Here is a 17,013-nt window from a genome sequence, read left to right on the forward strand (position 1 = left end):
ATCTTGTTATTCTATGATGTTCATTGCTAGCTTCACACAATTTATGCAAATTATGTTCCAATTTAAAACACTGTGAGACAGAGCACCGATGCAGGTCAAAGAGGTGTCGATGTAACTGGCAGGTCACCACCTCATAAGCGCGCAGCATCACTGGTTTCAGTCAGATCCACGTCTCACCTGCGGTGTCTCATTTCAAAAAAGTTCCAAATCTGACTTTCCAAATTACAGTGGCTGTCTTGTTTTATATACAGTCTTTGATAGAAGGCTACAAGACAACACAGAAGGCCTTTAGACATCAACACCATCCACCTACAGGCCAAAGGTCTCAAACCAGGATGACTCAGAAATATAATTGTGTACAAAGTGGTATATCTGGGCTTCTAGGAAGCTGCATTTTCATTACATGCACTTTAATCGAGCACACTCAAGAGCTGTTTGTAGAATTGTCCCATTTATTTTACACAGACACATACATCCCTTCTCCGATGGCTGGTTAAAGATGACATGGAATGTTACAGTAAGATTTGTTTTCTTGCATAAAATCCTCACTGTTGAAAATGTTGCAAAAGATTAAATGTTCATTTCTTTTTAAGATCAGTAAAGCCCCAGTTTTTTGTTGTTTTTTTGCATTTTTCTCTTTATAACATCATCAACACTTTCACCACACACTGTACACTGATGCAGTCTCTTCAGGAGAACAAAAACTAAACCCAGAGGCAACACTGCCGTTGTTTTTTTAATTCTCTGTAGTTAACAGGCAAGTGCAGCCAGTTTATATGAGTGTGAAAGCGGGGGGGTTGGCCCGTTATCAGCTCACACGAAAAGCATATGAAAATGTGCATGAAGGTCGGGGTCAATGGTATAGTCTGAGGCAGCCTCGATATCGCTATTCACCGTGGGTTGCTTCATGTCACCGCAGAGTTCACATCCGTGCACTTGTGAAGTGCATGAGTCAAGTCGAGAAGACACCTTCGGGATTTCTTCATTTAGAAAGAAGACCAAAAAAAACTAAAAAAAATGCCGGGTTGCGAGCGAGCCTGGTCAGGACTCTCCGTTCTGGACTTTGGAGACGGGTGGCTGCATAAAGTCTTTAAAGGGCCCCAGGGCCTCCTTCAGGGCTGAGCTCACCTCAGACGATGAGCACGTAATACACTCGACCAGTGTGGGGTACAGGGCGATCACCTGAGCCCACGTGTTGCCATCCACTGCAGGAAGTAAATGAGAGAATATCAGAAAAGGAGGGAAGAAGGAAGGGAATATGAGTTGTGAATAGAAAACAATCAAAGCAATTTATTCAGAACAAAACTGTTTCCCTGTGCCTGTAGGAATTTTATCGAGCAAAGGGCGATGCAATGCAAATATGCGGAAGGGCACTTCAAAAACACTATTTCACCATGTCTTACCTTCAATCTTCTGCAGTTATAGGAAATTGTTTAGTTTTTTTTCTAACTGACCTTGCCAGAAACACAAGCAATGATACAAAGAATGGGCAGAAAATGTCTCCTTTATTATCTTTCCAAGACTTATTTATCCATTTTTATAGTTTGATACTCACCATTCTCTGGCTGTGTTTTTTTCAGGGAGTCCATCAAAGTGCTGATAGCTTTCAAGACAAAGATAATCTCTGTCACTTGTTGCCTAAAATGAAAAACAACAAAGGCCTTGCTTAGCTACAAAGGCACGGCAGTAGGAGAAAAGTGGAAGAGGCAAACAGCGAGGGGGAGAGCCAATAACAATCATGTATATACATAACACTATTTATTACATATCTACTTTTTACACTGGTTTGTATATTTGTACATTTTATATATTTTTTCTCTGTTAATACTGTTCACACGTATATAGAGCTGCAGAACTGTGATTGTTGGTGCTAAACGGGCTGGTCTGAGTATTACAGAAGGTGCTGATCTGCTGGGACTTTCTCATGAAACCACTTGTAGAGTTTACAGAGAACAGTCTGAAAAGAGAAAACATCCAATGAGCGACAGTTCTCTGGGTGAAAATGCAAAGGGTGAGAGGAGAATGGCTACACTGCTTAAACCTGGTAAGAAAGAACCAGGAACTCTTAAAACAAAAATATTTTTAATGTTAAAATATAATTATTGTTGTTCTCCATGAATCTTCAAGCTTCAGTTTTACAGCAAAAGCAGAAAAAAATGGTAAAGTACATCATTATTTTTGATTAAGATGTCATATTACAGTTATTTACTTAGTGGCTGAATGTTACGCTTGATTAATTTCTGACTTTTCAAAGTTGTCCAGTGTGCCGGCTCAAAATTGAAAAAAATGAATTCAGGACAGATTTCTGAGATATTTGTTTTGCTGTTTTGATAGATGCTCTAATAGATTTGTTAAGCTCTGCATGTACTGTTTTATTTCAGGCCCTTTTATTTAACCAACTTTGTATTTATACAGAAGACATAAGAATATATTTTACTTCTCCCCCCTCTCCCTTTATTTTCTCTGCTTGTGGTGCAGTTTATCCATGGGCATCTTTAACTTCCACTGAGTCTTGGAGAAATGTGGTAGAAGTATGGCGGTTTTACATTGTTTAAAAAGAGAAATAAGAGATAAATGAAGCCAGAGCTGGTCTTGATTTTGCATTTGCTAAATCTCCCAGTGGTTAAAGTGTAGCATTACAGTCATCAGAATTAATGGCCTCTTGGAAAATGTGTAAAACAACACGCGCTAAAAAAAAAGCACACACAAATAGATACCCATGGTGGCTGGGTACCTTGGTAATGGGCAGCGTCCACTCAACCTCTCGTCCTCTACGTATCGTCGGAGAACATCCTGGGACCTCTTGAGGAGCACGGAGAGCGCCATACGAGAGATGTAACCCTCCTGCGGGGTGGAAACCTTGTTGCTGAAGGAAAACTGCAGCAGTGTCTCAAAACACACTTTGGAAAACTCCTCTCTCATCCGCACATCTATCTCTGCCTCTGTTGGAAGAATTATTTTCGATTGACAGTGAGAGGGACTGACAGGGTTTGGCTGTACGGCTCAACACATGCACAGTTGTTACTGATAAGCCGCAAGAAAGACTCCGGCAACAAACCAAGTACCTAAATTAAGATTCCAACACTTGGCCAGCATGCTGTTGCGCTAGTTTCAGGAATACACAACTGCTAAAGCCAAAGCAACTTAGCTGCCAGAGTCCCATATTACCTGTGAATGAGGGAGACTGTGAGTGAATGGATCCTTTATTCAGCATGGCCATAATCTGGCCAACAAAGTCTTTGGGGATGAAATTGGCAAATGGTAAGATTTCTGTGCTGATCAGCTGGACCACCTAAAATGAAGAGGGAAACGATGATGCAAACTTGGGAAAAACTTGCAAACTATTTGGGGATATATTATCAGAGTCTAGAAACAAGCACGTACCTCTACATCGATGGCTTCATTCTTCTGAAATTCCTGGATAGACAGGTTATCTGGAGGAGTACTGTAACAGAACAACAGTTTTCTGCTTAGAACCTCTGAAAGCTGCACAATAAGCATGGGGGTGGGGGGAATCTCTACCTTTTGGTGAAAAGAAAGTCTTCAAAGGCATTGGCCAACTCTGGCCACATAGTGTCAAACTTCCCGGATGAGGCATGCTGCCGTGCCACTGGTAGTCCAATGGACAGCACCTTGAGCAGAGACGACACAGCGAGCTTCCAGGTGCTCTCTGACGGACAGGCGTACTTCAGACTCAAGGGCATTCTTAAAGTCTTGAAGGCAAAAAACAAAACAAAAAAGCTCATGAGATTGAAACACAAAGGAACACTTAAAATTAATCTCGACAGCGGTGCACGAAAAACTTTCACCCCTCTTCCTTTTAGACAAAAGACAGAGTTAATATAAGTGGAGAATGTAAAGACGCCTCATCAACCTCGTGAGAAAGTCAGCCACCGACATTTTAACAAAGTCATCTTATTTCCAAGAGCAGCTTGGCGCTCCCTACAATGACATTTCACAAATACCAGTGCCTTGCTTCTTGAGCATCTCTCTGATAAACTGACTCATTTCAGTTTTGGGTTTCTAAAAATTCACTGAGAAGAAAAGAGCAGTTAAACACAGATGTCAGAAGTAGGGGGAAAAGGAAGAGTGGCAGATTTTGGATCGCTTACACTGACAGTATCCTTTAGTGTTTGATGGACTGAATTTGGAAAAAAGTTTTGAAAATACTGGGAACACTTTGCATCTGCCCGCTGATGTACAGTATGAACCCAATATTACGATCAATACAGTGAGGTCAAAGGGCAATCAAGTAAAATCTGCCCAGAGGCTGGAGGTCTCTCAGAATTAAACGATTTCAAAACTGAAGCGGCGTATCGCATACTACTAAAGTTATGTTCCTCCACCCATTTTTGTAAACTGAATTTTCCAAATTTTCACACCAAACTTTTTTTTAAATGTTTGCCAGTTTAAAATCCTAAAAAGGTTGAGCAGGTCTGTAGGTCTAATAAAGAAAGTTGTTTCAGACGCAAACAGCCAGTTTATTCATTATTCTTTTAAAAGCAACAATTGCAGCAGCCTTAAGGAATATTCACACAGCAGTGCTTTACGTAGCTAAACAAATCATTATACTGCAACTGTTCTATTGAAATTTAAAGTGAATGTCCTCATGTGTGGATCTAATTCTTCTCAGAAACAAAAATCAGGTTAAAAAATTTTTTAAAAAAAAATAAAAATCTGGTAGTTCTTTGTTTTTACATTCATCGGGTCCCAATCAGCCCAAATAGCAAAGAGAAATTTAAAATGCATGCCATGAAAGAGTTCGGGTCTTAGGAGGTTAAAATGAAAGAAGCATTCTCGTGATCTTCCACACTGGATGAATATGCAGGGTTCAAACATAACTGGGTGGTCAGCAGAAAGCAGCTCAACAGTAAATTTCGCTGCACTAAACAGGAACAGTGATAAAACACATCAAACATTTTCTCTTTCTCACCATCACCAACAGCGAGTACACCACCCAGGGATAAATACCTTAATGATATTCTGCAGAACTTTTTCATTGATGACAGCTTTGTGGCAGGCTGTTTTATGGTACAGGTCCACCACCACCTCCAAGGAGCGCTCAGCAAAGGGCACATAGTTTAAGGCAACCCATTCTGCCTGTAGGGGTAAAGAAGATTTAACAAAAGAAAACCAAACAAAACAGGAATGGGCATTATGCTCACCTTTTGGCGACAGTGAAAGCATTTGTTTAAAAAAAAAAAAAAAAAGACACACTTTGCATAAGTACGCAAGTAACACGCCATTTTATTTTTAAACTGCAGTCGCTATTAGTCGGCTTCAAGCTTTGTTAGGTTTACAGTACCACAACTGAAACGTTACAGCCAAACTAAAGATTTTATTCTACAAAGTGTGTCTTTAGGAAATAGAAAACAGAGCCACAAGTATGCATATGAACAAAAAAAACAAAAACAAAATAAAACCATCAAAAGTCACAAAATCAACTGAAAATGAACTCCACAGAGGGAGGTGGGGCTGTGCACACAGAGGCAAAACCACCAGTTAGTGACAGGCAGAGAAAGAGGGGAGCATGGAGTGAGTGAGAGACGCAGATGAGACGCGAGAGCCTACCATGCGGAGTGATATCTCATCTACCGCAGAGGGTAGATCATCACCATTCAGCACAGCTTAGTACAATTACAGAGAGGGGGAGTGGGGGTGAGGGAGATGATGACACTCACCGGCGCAAACAGCTGGATCTAAAATGGTTATCCAGTGAGTAGTTCGAAGAAACAGAATGAGACAAGATTGAAATTAAACCGATGTTTTATAGTTGTATCAAATCTAAAGTGCGTCTCTCAGCTAAACGAGATCCCAAAATCTGGGCCGAGGGAAAAGAGGGGAAAACAAAACAACCTCCCAGCAGCACTGAGGACATTTGACGCAATCTGACATCAGGACTGAATAAAAGCCAAGAAGGCAATAAAAAGACCACCCATAATGGTGTTTGGCTGGGTGAGAATTTTGTTTGACCATCTAACTTAAACAATTTAAACAGACTCAGATCAACACAAATGTCCAGTTTACTGTACCTCCAATGCAGGACGGACACACGGCCAAGATTTAAAACAGGCAGGGTCAGGATTTAGACCGACTCCATCAGTCGTTCAGTATTTGATCGAGACACCTTTCAGGATTTCTGTGCAGGAATAACATCTGCTTGAGCTACGTGTTTCCAGAACTTCCAGGTTTCCAGAACAGCAAGGATTAAGACGACTCTGACGTCAGACTCGTTTAAAAATACTCCGTTTTTGTGACTTCAATAGTCTTGCTCAAAATTACTGGGTGCCTTGGAAACACTTAGTTTTTTCCTTTTTTAAATGACTATGAACTGTGCTGGACTGAAGCATTTCTCTGGCAACCGCCCAGCAAGATGAATCATGAGGGAAGGAATTTGAGGAAGGAATGGTTTGGGGCTTCTAATGGGGGTCGAGAACAATCTGTCAATCTCACGAAGAGCCGTGACAGAAGCTTCATAAGGACAAGACGGCAGAGGGAGTGGAAGGGGGACTTCACGAGCATCAAAGAACAGATATGATCTTATTGAGAATGGCTGAAGAGAGGTGGGTGAATAACAATGTGCGTCATCCAACAGTCTTAATGAAACAAACTGTAAAAGCAAATAAACTGCAATGAAAACCAAATATTTAGGTGTCCGTTTTTCATTTCCTACCTGGTTGTATTTGGCATTGGCCACGTGTTTGGTTTCCATCCTGCCGTACTGAGGCGGCTTGCAGGAGAACTCCACAAAAAGGAGCAGCTGCTCGAAGATGGCCGGGTACATGACCTGCAGGTTCTCCGTGCCCACACAGATGGCCTGCAGCAGGGAGGGAAGGGAGGAACAAACACTGCTGACTTCCACCACAGGACTGCATATTGCACAATTTAGCAGACTGACACTTTCTTTTCTTTCCTGGGCTGAATAGAAACGAACTGGGAGGAATTAACTTTAAACTGAAAGGGCCTATGTTTGGTAAGCATGCTGAAAAAGCTAGAGTAATTAATAAGGAAAGAACGAGATGCAACATGGGACCTCCTGCTGGATTTGAACAGATGATGATTACACACATGACCCCGCTCTTATCTTGATGCTACACTGTAGCACAAACCACCTCACATCAAACTGCTAAAAGCTTCACCGGTGGCAATAATCCTTCTCCCACCTTCTGCAAAACATCCAGAGCGGTGAGCACGGCTTCCTGCAGGTTGGTGAGCACTGCCTCAGTGTATGAGGGGAGGATGAAGGGTGAGGCATCGCTGCTGATAGGCACGGAAACAGCCCCATGAAGGATGACCCCTAGCTTTTTTAGATCCTCCATACTGAAGTTGGCTTTGATGTGCTGGTAGAGTGCTGGAAAAATCTGGATTAATGCTGTGAGGAAGGGCTGACTGGGGATAAAAGAGAGCTTCTCTGTTGGGCCAGTAGGTGGTCTCGTGCTGTCCGTTCCCATTCGATACCACGTGTTCCATGCAGACCACCACAGTGCCGAGTCCTCCAAGGCCGACTCCTCCCCTGGCGGGGGCGCCTGCAGCTCAGCTCCGTTGTACCGTGTCAACCGTTCCAGTAGTGAATCTGAACGCACCAGGGGTCTTCCAGGACCGGATGCTGACAGCGGGTCAATGAGCACTGGAGGGACGCCCATTGCAGCAAGTGCGTCGCCTGCTTTGTCCGAGTCTTTAACAGGTGTAACGATCTGAAGGATTTCCTGAAAGCTCTTCAGGGCAGCCAGGGAGACCTCATTGTTTTTGCTGAGGGCAGCTGACTGAATATGGTTCAACAGCACCTCCCAGGCCTCAAAAAAATCACCTGCAGATACACAGCAGAAGATGGCGGCGTGGAAACATTAGCGCTCTGATATTTGACACCATTTTCAAAGATGTCCTGCATTAATGGCTCAGAACATATTGACAGGTGTTGAAGCAGAAATGCACCAACTGCAATCTGCTGAATGTCACAGAGCATCACGTGCGGGCTCACCTAGCTGCTGAAGGAGATACCGCCTTGTGTTGAAAATGCGCGCCACGCCCGCTAGCGTCAGCACCCACGTCTCCGCCCACTGTTTCTCGGCTGTGTCGCGCGAGTGATGGATAAGGATGTTCCCACCGCCTGACTCGATCTTCTCCTTGTCTGCTGTGGTGGAGGACGTTCTTACACAGTCGAGCAGCTGGAACAGGACCTGGAGGCGACGAGTGACAAAACAATCACGTACTGTCAAATTTTACATTTTTTCGTGTTTTTCTTTTTCCATCTTATATGGAGACGTTTCAGGGATTGTACCTTCCACACCACAATGTGCCACGTTGGCTGCTGGAGCAGGGTTCCGTGGGCAGCAATAGTGGAGAACAACGTCTGGCCGGCGCTCTTACGCACAGCAGGCCGCGGGTCCACGCACAGCTCCCCAAGCTTGGCATACAGACACAGCCACAGGCAGTCAAAGGGAGGGGCGGGGTGGAACGGCCTGTTGAGGGTCTCTCCTTTCTCCTGGGCCTGTTTCTGCAGCGCTTCCTCCTCCCTCTCTAGCTCCTGCGTGATGGCTTCTCCCCTTTGGAAGAAGTAGTCTGAAATGTTCCACTGTGGGTAAGAAGAAGAAGAAAAAAACCAAAAACGAAGTGGGGGTATAAATTAGGGAGAGAAAGCAGTAAGATGCTTCTGATAGTTTTGCTATCCATATTACCATAAAGTAACCTCACAGGAACTGGCACACTCCAAGAGAAATAATCTGGCAAACCACAGATCAATAACAGGTTTTGTATGTCCTGAATCCTGCATAAAGTGTCTATCTAATGTTATTAGAAGACTGAGTTAGAAGAAAATAATACGACAAAAAAATAAATAAATAAAAAGGTGGGGAACTGCAATTGTTTGATCATATATTAAAAACACCGGGTTTCTATTTGAAAACTAGTGTTTGAAAAGTAAAGCCGTGGGCCACCTGTCACTCCTTCGCAAGCAAGAGTCGTCCTGCTTCTCCTTCACAGTTACAATCGCACTTGCTAATTCACCAGTTACATCACATTACTCTGCTAGTTGACTCTCAAAAAACTTACTTGATTGTTTAATTACAGGTACCATCTGACAGCAAAGCATGGAAAAAAAAGTCTGACTGATAATCCTTTATAATAACTACCACAGCTGTACACATCTGTCATCGTACCAGTAAGCCGATGGACGTGAGGCTGATGTTGAGCTCCTGGTTCTGAAGGCCAAAGCTGCCAGCTACATCCACTACAATCTGGAGGCACGTGCAAGGCATGGTGGGAAGGAAGTCTGTCACCACCAACTGCAGGCACTGGAAGGCGGTTCGGATCAATGACTCACTGATGAAGGAACAAGACATGCAGCATGCATTAGTTTCATTAACTATGTGCAGTGTAACTGTGGACATAAAATCACTTTAAAATTCTTTTTTAATGATTTCTTTTCACACAGGCAGCTCACTCTCTGGGCATCATTTACTTTTCCGGGAATAGCATTGCATAATAGTAATAGTATTATTTCTTTGCATAGATTTTTTTTAAATATACATACAGACAGACACCCACCCACCTCTTTGGTGGAGACAAAAATCGCCCCCTCTATTACACTCTTACCCTTGATCATTGCGAATGGCTCCTATAACACCCAAAACGAGGGGCCAACCAGGCCCCAGGCTGTCGCCCTGACTCTGCAGGATCTGCAGGACACACTCGAGCTGTTTCTGCCGGATGTCTGCGTGCAGCACGTTGGACAACTCCTTCAGGGGGTTCAGCAATAGAAGCTGCAGCCGCTTAGGGATCAAGAAAAGGGAGACGGTGATCAACTTACCTGTCAAGTTTTCTATTCATAAATTTGTATTTTAAATTTTAAAAGAGTAGAATGGGGCGCCTTTATTAAAGCTACGGTATAACATTCATATTGGAAGGGTAAACAGGTGAAGTACAAACTGTTTAAAGAAAAATGTGTTTGGACATTTTTTCCTAATTGGCATTAAACTTTTTAACTCTGCATGTTTGAAAATGAAAGGATTAAGGCTTACTGAATTTTCAAACGCAGTGGTTTGATGATGAGTCACTATGCTTAGTAATTTGTTTGGCAATGACAACATGAAGTAGTAAAAGCTTGTCCACATGCAAGGAAATGCTTTAAAAATATTGTTTCATTGGCTGTCATTTTTATTATTCATATAACCTCCACACACCCTGTTTTAGATAAGGCTTGTTATCAGTCTCACCAAGGTTAAGGTCACAGTTTGTGTTTATTAATGACAAGATAAAGTGACTTTTCTATCTTTCTGTCGTGGCTTACAGGATGAACATCAGCATCATATACAGGCAAGTATTGTGTTATTCATACACATTGTGCAGTATGCCGATCAGCCATAACATTATGACCATCTGCCCAAATATTGTGTTGGTCTCAAAGGTGTGCTTTGGTATCTGGCACCAAGATGTCAGCAACATATCCTTTAAGTCCTGATTGGACTTGTTTGTCTAGGACATCCAACAAATGCTCGATTTGACTGAGATCGACAGAATTTGGAGGTCAAGTAAACACCTGAAACATGTTCTTTTCAAACCATTCCTGAACCTTTTTTACTTTGTGGCAGGGCACATTATCCTCCTGAAAGAGGCTACAGCTATCAGGGAATACTGTTTCCTATGAAAGGATGTGTGTGGTCTGCAAGATTCTTTGGTAGGTGTCAAAGTAACATCCACATGGATGGCAGGACCAAAGGTTTCTCAACAGAACATTGCCCAAAGCATCGCACTGCCTCCGCAGGCTTGCCTTCTTCCATGGTGCCAGGAGTTCCCCAGGTAGGCGACGCTCACACGCCCAGCCATCCACGTGGTGTAAAAGAAAACAGGATTCATCAGACCGGGCCACCTTCTTCCACTGCTCCATGGGCCAGTGCCGATGCTCATGTGTCCATTGTTGGTGCTTTCAGTGGTGGATGGGGTCAGCATGGGCACCCAGACTGGTCTGCAGCTATGCAACCCCAGAAACAAACTGTGATGCCCTGTGTATTCTGGCACCTTTCTACCAGAACCAGCATTAACTCTGACCTAACGGGCCAGCCTTCACTCAGTGAGTCTTGGCCGCCTGAGACCCTGGTGCTGGTTCACAACATTTCCTTCATTGGAACACTTTTGATAGATACTGACCACAACAGACTAGGAACAGCCCACAGGAGCTCCATTTTTGCAGATGGTCTGACCCAGTCATCTAGCCACCAGAGGTTGACCCTTTTGAAACTCACTCACATTCTCACGCTTGCCCATTTTTCCTTCTTCTAATGCGTCAACTTTCAGGACAAAATGTTCATTTGCTCCTTGATACATCCCACCCACTAACAGGTGCCACGCTGAAAAGATAATCAGCATTATTCACTTCCTATCAATGGTTGTAATCTTATGTCTGATAAGTGCATGTTTGCTTTCGTCTTTGTTTTTTCTTCTTCTAAATAACCCATCGTGTCGTTGCCTACCTGATTTTGGGCCAGTGGAGGATCGTGTTTGTAGGCAAGTCCAGCTTTAATAAGTGCTGTCAGTGCCTCGGCTCCCCATTCTCTCATTCTGGAGTTTGGATGCTGGCAGACCTGCAGGACACAGCATTTACGGACAAATGCAGACACAAACAGGCGCAATGACAGATCTGATGCACAGGCGGTTCAGAACAGCGTTTCCCAGCAGTTTTCACAGTGGGTGGGTGTGAAACAAGTCGGTGAAATAAACCACAGACTGTGTGATAGAGACTGGGATCCCCCTGTGGCAACAGATTATGCTGTGCTAGACAGTGTAATCATGAAAGCATAGATACACATGGAGAGACCAGGCTGAGCAAAGAAAAGTACACTATGTGGTACAAAACCTGAAGAATCTGAGAGAAAACATTTCCGTGTTTTCTGTGTTCCAAATCAGTCATCCTTGTTTATCTTTGTCAAACAAATCTTCTACTTTTATGGCATCAGACTTCTCGATTCTCGAGATTTACTGCTTCAAAACCCAGATGATCCATGTGCACCCTTTTGTATACTGTGTGGCTTTAAGTATCTACTTAACGCCGCACATTTTTCATTATTATCGTTATCTGTATGAATAGTAGACAAAGTCGCAAAGAAAGATATTCAGCATTTTATCTAAGCACGTTTTTGCCAGTTTGCAGCTTTGGATTCTACTTTGAGACAAATCAGGAATTCACACTGAAAAAGCTTTGCAAAATAATGTAGGATCAAACACTGATAACAGCACAAACACATTGTGGACACACTGTGGCATAGCGACCTCTCAGCTCCAGCATGTTTATGTCTGATCGAGAGGGAGCAAAAAAAAGCAACAACCAAAAAAACCAAAAAAAAAAAACCAACCAGATTGGAACCAAGAGGCAGAGAGGGAAGGAGAGATGGGAAAGTCAGTGTTTACTGAGGAGAGGATCTGAGCTTACCTTCTGCAAAACAAACGGGTGTGCAAAAGAAAAAGGAGATAGAGAAAATGTGACGAAAACCTCAAAACACAGATGTTTACAGATACATAGCAGGGATTTTCTGATGACAGCTGAAGAAATGACAAAAAAAAAACAAAAACAAAAAAAACCCAGTTTATCGCTCATATCAGTCCATATATTGTATTACTGCTTGTGAAATGATAGGTCAGCTTGCTGGTTGATATGACCTATGTTCTGCATTATTTACCACAACATACAGGTTTTACTCTGGGTATATAACACTAAAGAACAGTAAGCAGTATAGTGGAAATTTGGTGGTATTAAGACAAATATGTACTGGAAAAACAAACCTAATACCACCAATCACTGCGATTAAATTCTGTATAGTTTATTTAACAAAAAAAAAGGAAGACATTTTTTGGTCTTAGCTACTACATGAACTCATGTCTACATAATTAATCTACATTTCCAAAGACAAAGACTTTACCTTGAGTACCAATTTAACAGGTACATTTATTTATTAAGCTAAAATGATGCGATATTTGATCAAAGAGGTACAGGAAAAATAGACTGTACCTCATTTAACATGAAATGTACATGTAGGCTTCTGTTCTAAGTAGTCATTACCTCCAATAAGTGGCCTGTCAGTGGTCTCCACAGGATCTCTATGCGATCCATGTTGACCAAACCGGTTTCAAGCAGCTTGGCGACTGCAAACAGAGACGGCTCCTGAAAAAAAACATAACACAAAACAGAAGGTGTAGAAAACCCAAAATAAAACACTGGATATGTTTCACAGAAGCACAAGTTCCTTATAAGATTTGAATCAAACTCAAATCTCTTCCTAAACATCAGTCAACTAGAGAAACCGTTTACCTTGTTGTTTCCATAAGCCATTTCCATCGCTTCCACGGAGAGGGAACAGAGAGCATTGATCAGGTGATGCAGGGACACATCATCCAGGTACCTAGATGACAGAAAAATACTTATTTCAGATAACATGTGCCTATTCTGCTTAGCATTAATAACTTAAAATTCTGATTTTACAACAGGCAACACTAGCCTATCTCTCTAAGAAAATACTGTGCTCCTTCCCAGTCATATTTATTAACAAATGGTTATTGTACATATCCATTTTAAGATCATCAGGTAAGTAAGTAAAGTATCTACATATGCTCAGGCACACTGATCCTTACTGAGAGCTCTCGAACAGTCTGGACAGGATGTTGGAGATAACAGGCAGGTCTGTCATCACTGCTGTGGTCAGCACCTGTTTAGGTTGGAGACACACGATTAGCATGTAAGCCCATCACCTTCAACAATGAGCTGGGAAACATAATGTGCAATACAAGTTCAATACAAAGGTTATAAAAAACACTGACCGTACTGGGGCCCTCCACTGCTCGACCAGGCTTCAAGGCACCACCCACGCCTGGCTTAAGCCCGAGGATCCACACTAAGTGCTGGGAGAAAAACAGAAGGTGAAGGAGAGTTGAAGAAAAGTTCATATCAGGTCTTGAAAAAGTACACCAACATGCTGAAAGACATGTATTTTTATGTAAATGTGCTAAGAATGATTCCACTTTCTCTCTGAGAGGTGCATAAAGCACAATGCAGACAGTGCAAGAACAGTTTTGTGCATTTATACATGGAATGGATTTGTATGTGACGTCTAATTACATGAGAGTGTGTACATATGTGCGTGGTTGCAAGTAAGTAAGCGTGTGGCTGTAGGTGGTTGTAGTACCTGGAGGGTAGCCAGTACCAGCTGCCAGGAGGTGCCCAGCACGGCTCCGTGGCAGTGAGCCAGGTTGAGCAGGGTTCGCATACACTGGATGTTTTTGGCAGTCAGCTAAAAGAGGGAGAGAGTAACGTTACAGTCAATTCTAAGGCACACTGTATATTACCAAGTGAGTCGCATCTATAGAACAAGTTATTATGACTTATGACAGTATTCCGTCTCACCACAGGCAATGAAAAGTGTGTTAACAAAAAGAAGGTGGTGGAAACGTAGTGTAAAAGCAAAGGAAATGAAAACAATATGCTAACATTACTATAGGGAAAACTTTAAACTCTGCATGATTATTCCAGGTCAGGATCGAGGTCACTGTGCAGGTACTTTTAAATCTTTTTGCCCTCAAGAAACATTTCAGCGCACAAGCATCCATGTCCAGCATCTATTAAGAACTATCGACCTGAACGAGGCCCTGACAAAGAAAAGCATCTTATTTCACATAGTCAATATTGTCGGAATATACTCTACTATGCACATTGATACTGGCGATACTGCTTAATATGGTTAAGCAGTATTACCTGTTTTGAAGCTGGGGTTTTTTGTTTTGTTTTGTTTACAGAGATTCTGAACATATTTATTTACCGAAACCTTCAAGTACCAACAAATTAAAACCATTTACTTTTACTTAACTCATAGTTCAGTGTTGGATGTATTCATTTCATTTTATTTCATTTATTCATTCATTTCAGGCACAATAAAATACATATATTGAACATAAAGTGCACGAAACTTTATTTTTTTAAACTTGATTGTTTGGAGCCGTTTGGACTCACCAAACTGCTGCTATTTGTTTATTTATTGTGGAAAAGTGGTTTTCCTGCTTTATCTGGATTTAACCTGCCCAACAGCAAGAGCTCCGCTGACATTGTCTCCATTATGGAAGATTATTGTTAATCTAACTTGTTTTGATAAAAAACACTTGTGAGCTTTGTTTTGGGAAAACTGCTACACAAATTAAAATGTGAAAATCTGTTACACTTATCGAGTATGTAACCACCAAGTCTTCCAAATGTGTGCGTCCTTACCACAACAGTGCCCTGGGGCTGGGCAGTTAGTGGCTGCCCCACAGCCACCACCTGCTGATGAGATTCACTGGAGGGGCTGATAATCTGCACGTTCTGGCCCTGGATTGAATAAGCTGTGGAGAAAACACACACACGCACCCACGCAAACATATTGTTACACACGCGCACACGTAGAGGAGTCAAGGTTTTTGAGGGGATTTTGTAGCAAGCTTACAACATGCAAGAAAAGCTCTCTTAATTAACTCCAAGACAAACATCCCATCGGTGAGTCAAGACCCAATTTGCCGGCTTTATCTCTACAAGCTGATATGCAAATAGTGAGAGTCTGAGCGGCCGGCTTGAGAGCAGCTGTGTGTGGACGCCTACGTTCCCCAGGCACATTCTCCTTGGTGTGTCTAATTAGAAGCCACAGTGAAAACTTATGGATTAATGCAACAAGAGCAGGAGAACAGGGACAGGCAGAGTGCCAACAGTTTACATGTTGGGCACATCTTACCCATGTGGGAGATTAGACCTGCTCATTAAACACATGTGACCAGAGGCCATCCCTCAGGGCTTTACATGGGGACTTTTAATGGTTTGCAGTATAAAACATGTATTTGCTCTTGCAATTCTTGGTGTGTACAAGTGAATAACTACATGCCTGACATACTTGTACAACAAAAATAGAGGTTATATGAAACTTGAGTCCCCTTGAAAATGTGTTTTGTATTTATCTTTAGATGCATTCTCAGTCACCCACCTTTGCTGGAGAGGGTGGCCGCGTTGCTGCTGAGGACAGTTAGGGCGTAGTGTGGGGGCAGAGAGGCCTTGCAGATGGCCGTTATAAAGGCATCACGAGGTGTCACCAGGCCGAGACGGCCACACAGCGAGGCCATGGTCAGCTCTGCTTTCAAGATGTTCTCAGTCGCTGTCTCATCAGTGCTGAACACGCAAGACGTGAGAAAAGGAAGAAAGAGGACAGAAAAGTGAAACATAACACACTGCAGACTGTATTCCTTATTGTCTAATTTAATATTTATATCCTAAGAAATGCTGCCAAGGCTATATTAGACCTTTATTCATTATTAGAACATGATAGGATATGTATAGATAAACCCAGCAATGAAATTTGAATTTCTTTCGAAGTACTTTTATGACCAAGTGAAGAATTTTCAACATAGCACATCTAAACAAATGAGTCTTCTTTAGAAACCATCAATTATTTCTGTTTGCACACAATAATAAAAATGAGCAGAGTTTGTGTTATTAGCAGCTGAAAAGCTGACCTTTGCAATGATGTGTTTTAACTTTGTAATGCTCAAAACTTGTAAACGCAAGTTAAAACTGAGGGTTTTCTTCCAACTGACTCACTGTTTGAGCTGTCACATGAGAAAGCATCATGTCAAAAACAAGAAATCTCTTTTGACTCCACAAAAAGAATTGCTAATGCTCACAAAGCAGGAGGTGGATATAGAAAGCTATCACAGCATCTCCAAGTGTCAAGAACTGTAGTGAGAAGTATCATTAAGAAATTCAAAGAGAGCCACAGAGCCTGACAGAGGCAGGAAGCTAAATATTTCAAAGGCTGGAAAGAAAACTAGTGACAAATGTGTCTAAAGTCACAACTGCTAGGGACTTAGTGAATCACTAGAATACTGCACAGGAATGGGCTGAGAGGTTGCAGACCAAGAAAAACACAGGAAGAACAGACACTGAAGTATGCTGAGGACAACCTGGACTGGAAGTGCGTCCTTTGATCAGGTGAGATAAAACTTGAGCTCTTTGGCCAC

The 17,013-nt window shown here is 42.3% G+C and overlaps 1 protein-coding gene across 2 annotated transcripts in view; it reads right to left on the reverse strand.

Moving 5' to 3' along the window:
• Positions 1 to 432: 432 nt before the first annotated feature.
• The window catches only part of mon2 (MON2 homolog, regulator of endosome-to-Golgi trafficking), a 34,072-nt gene continuing 17,491 nt past the window's right edge, over positions 433 to 17,013 (reverse strand). The window contains exons 14-35 of one of the 2 annotated variants that reach the window (XM_026175291.2): positions 15,984 to 16,165; positions 15,242 to 15,354; positions 14,169 to 14,273; positions 13,804 to 13,884; positions 13,618 to 13,691; positions 13,298 to 13,388; positions 13,049 to 13,150; positions 11,466 to 11,576; positions 9,592 to 9,767; positions 9,156 to 9,318; positions 8,279 to 8,572; positions 7,979 to 8,177; positions 7,164 to 7,807; positions 6,674 to 6,817; positions 5,682 to 5,699; positions 4,972 to 5,100; positions 3,523 to 3,713; positions 3,385 to 3,445; positions 3,169 to 3,292; positions 2,735 to 2,942; positions 1,556 to 1,638; positions 433 to 1,205 (exon numbers count right to left, since the gene is read on the reverse strand). In XM_026175291.2, coding sequence (XP_026031076.2) covers positions 1,042 to 1,205; positions 1,556 to 1,638; positions 2,735 to 2,942; positions 3,169 to 3,292; positions 3,385 to 3,445; positions 3,523 to 3,713; positions 4,972 to 5,100; positions 5,682 to 5,699; positions 6,674 to 6,817; positions 7,164 to 7,807; positions 7,979 to 8,177; positions 8,279 to 8,572; positions 9,156 to 9,318; positions 9,592 to 9,767; positions 11,466 to 11,576; positions 13,049 to 13,150; positions 13,298 to 13,388; positions 13,618 to 13,691; positions 13,804 to 13,884; positions 14,169 to 14,273; positions 15,242 to 15,354; positions 15,984 to 16,165 — 3,457 coding nt within the window. In that variant the 3' untranslated portion in view covers positions 433 to 1,041. The remainder of the gene's footprint in view (positions 1,206 to 1,555; positions 1,639 to 2,734; positions 2,943 to 3,168; positions 3,293 to 3,384; positions 3,446 to 3,522; positions 3,714 to 4,971; positions 5,101 to 5,681; positions 5,700 to 6,673; positions 6,818 to 7,163; positions 7,808 to 7,978; positions 8,178 to 8,278; positions 8,573 to 9,155; positions 9,319 to 9,591; positions 9,768 to 11,465; positions 11,577 to 13,048; positions 13,151 to 13,297; positions 13,389 to 13,617; positions 13,692 to 13,803; positions 13,885 to 14,168; positions 14,274 to 15,241; positions 15,355 to 15,983; positions 16,166 to 17,013) is intronic. The other variant, XM_026175293.2, reaches the window with a different exon arrangement.

The sequence above is a fragment of the Astatotilapia calliptera genome, chromosome 7 (assembly GCF_964374335.1).
Source record: "Astatotilapia calliptera chromosome 7, fAstCal68.1, whole genome shotgun sequence".
Classification (NCBI taxonomy): domain Eukaryota; kingdom Metazoa; phylum Chordata; class Actinopteri; order Cichliformes; family Cichlidae; genus Astatotilapia; species Astatotilapia calliptera.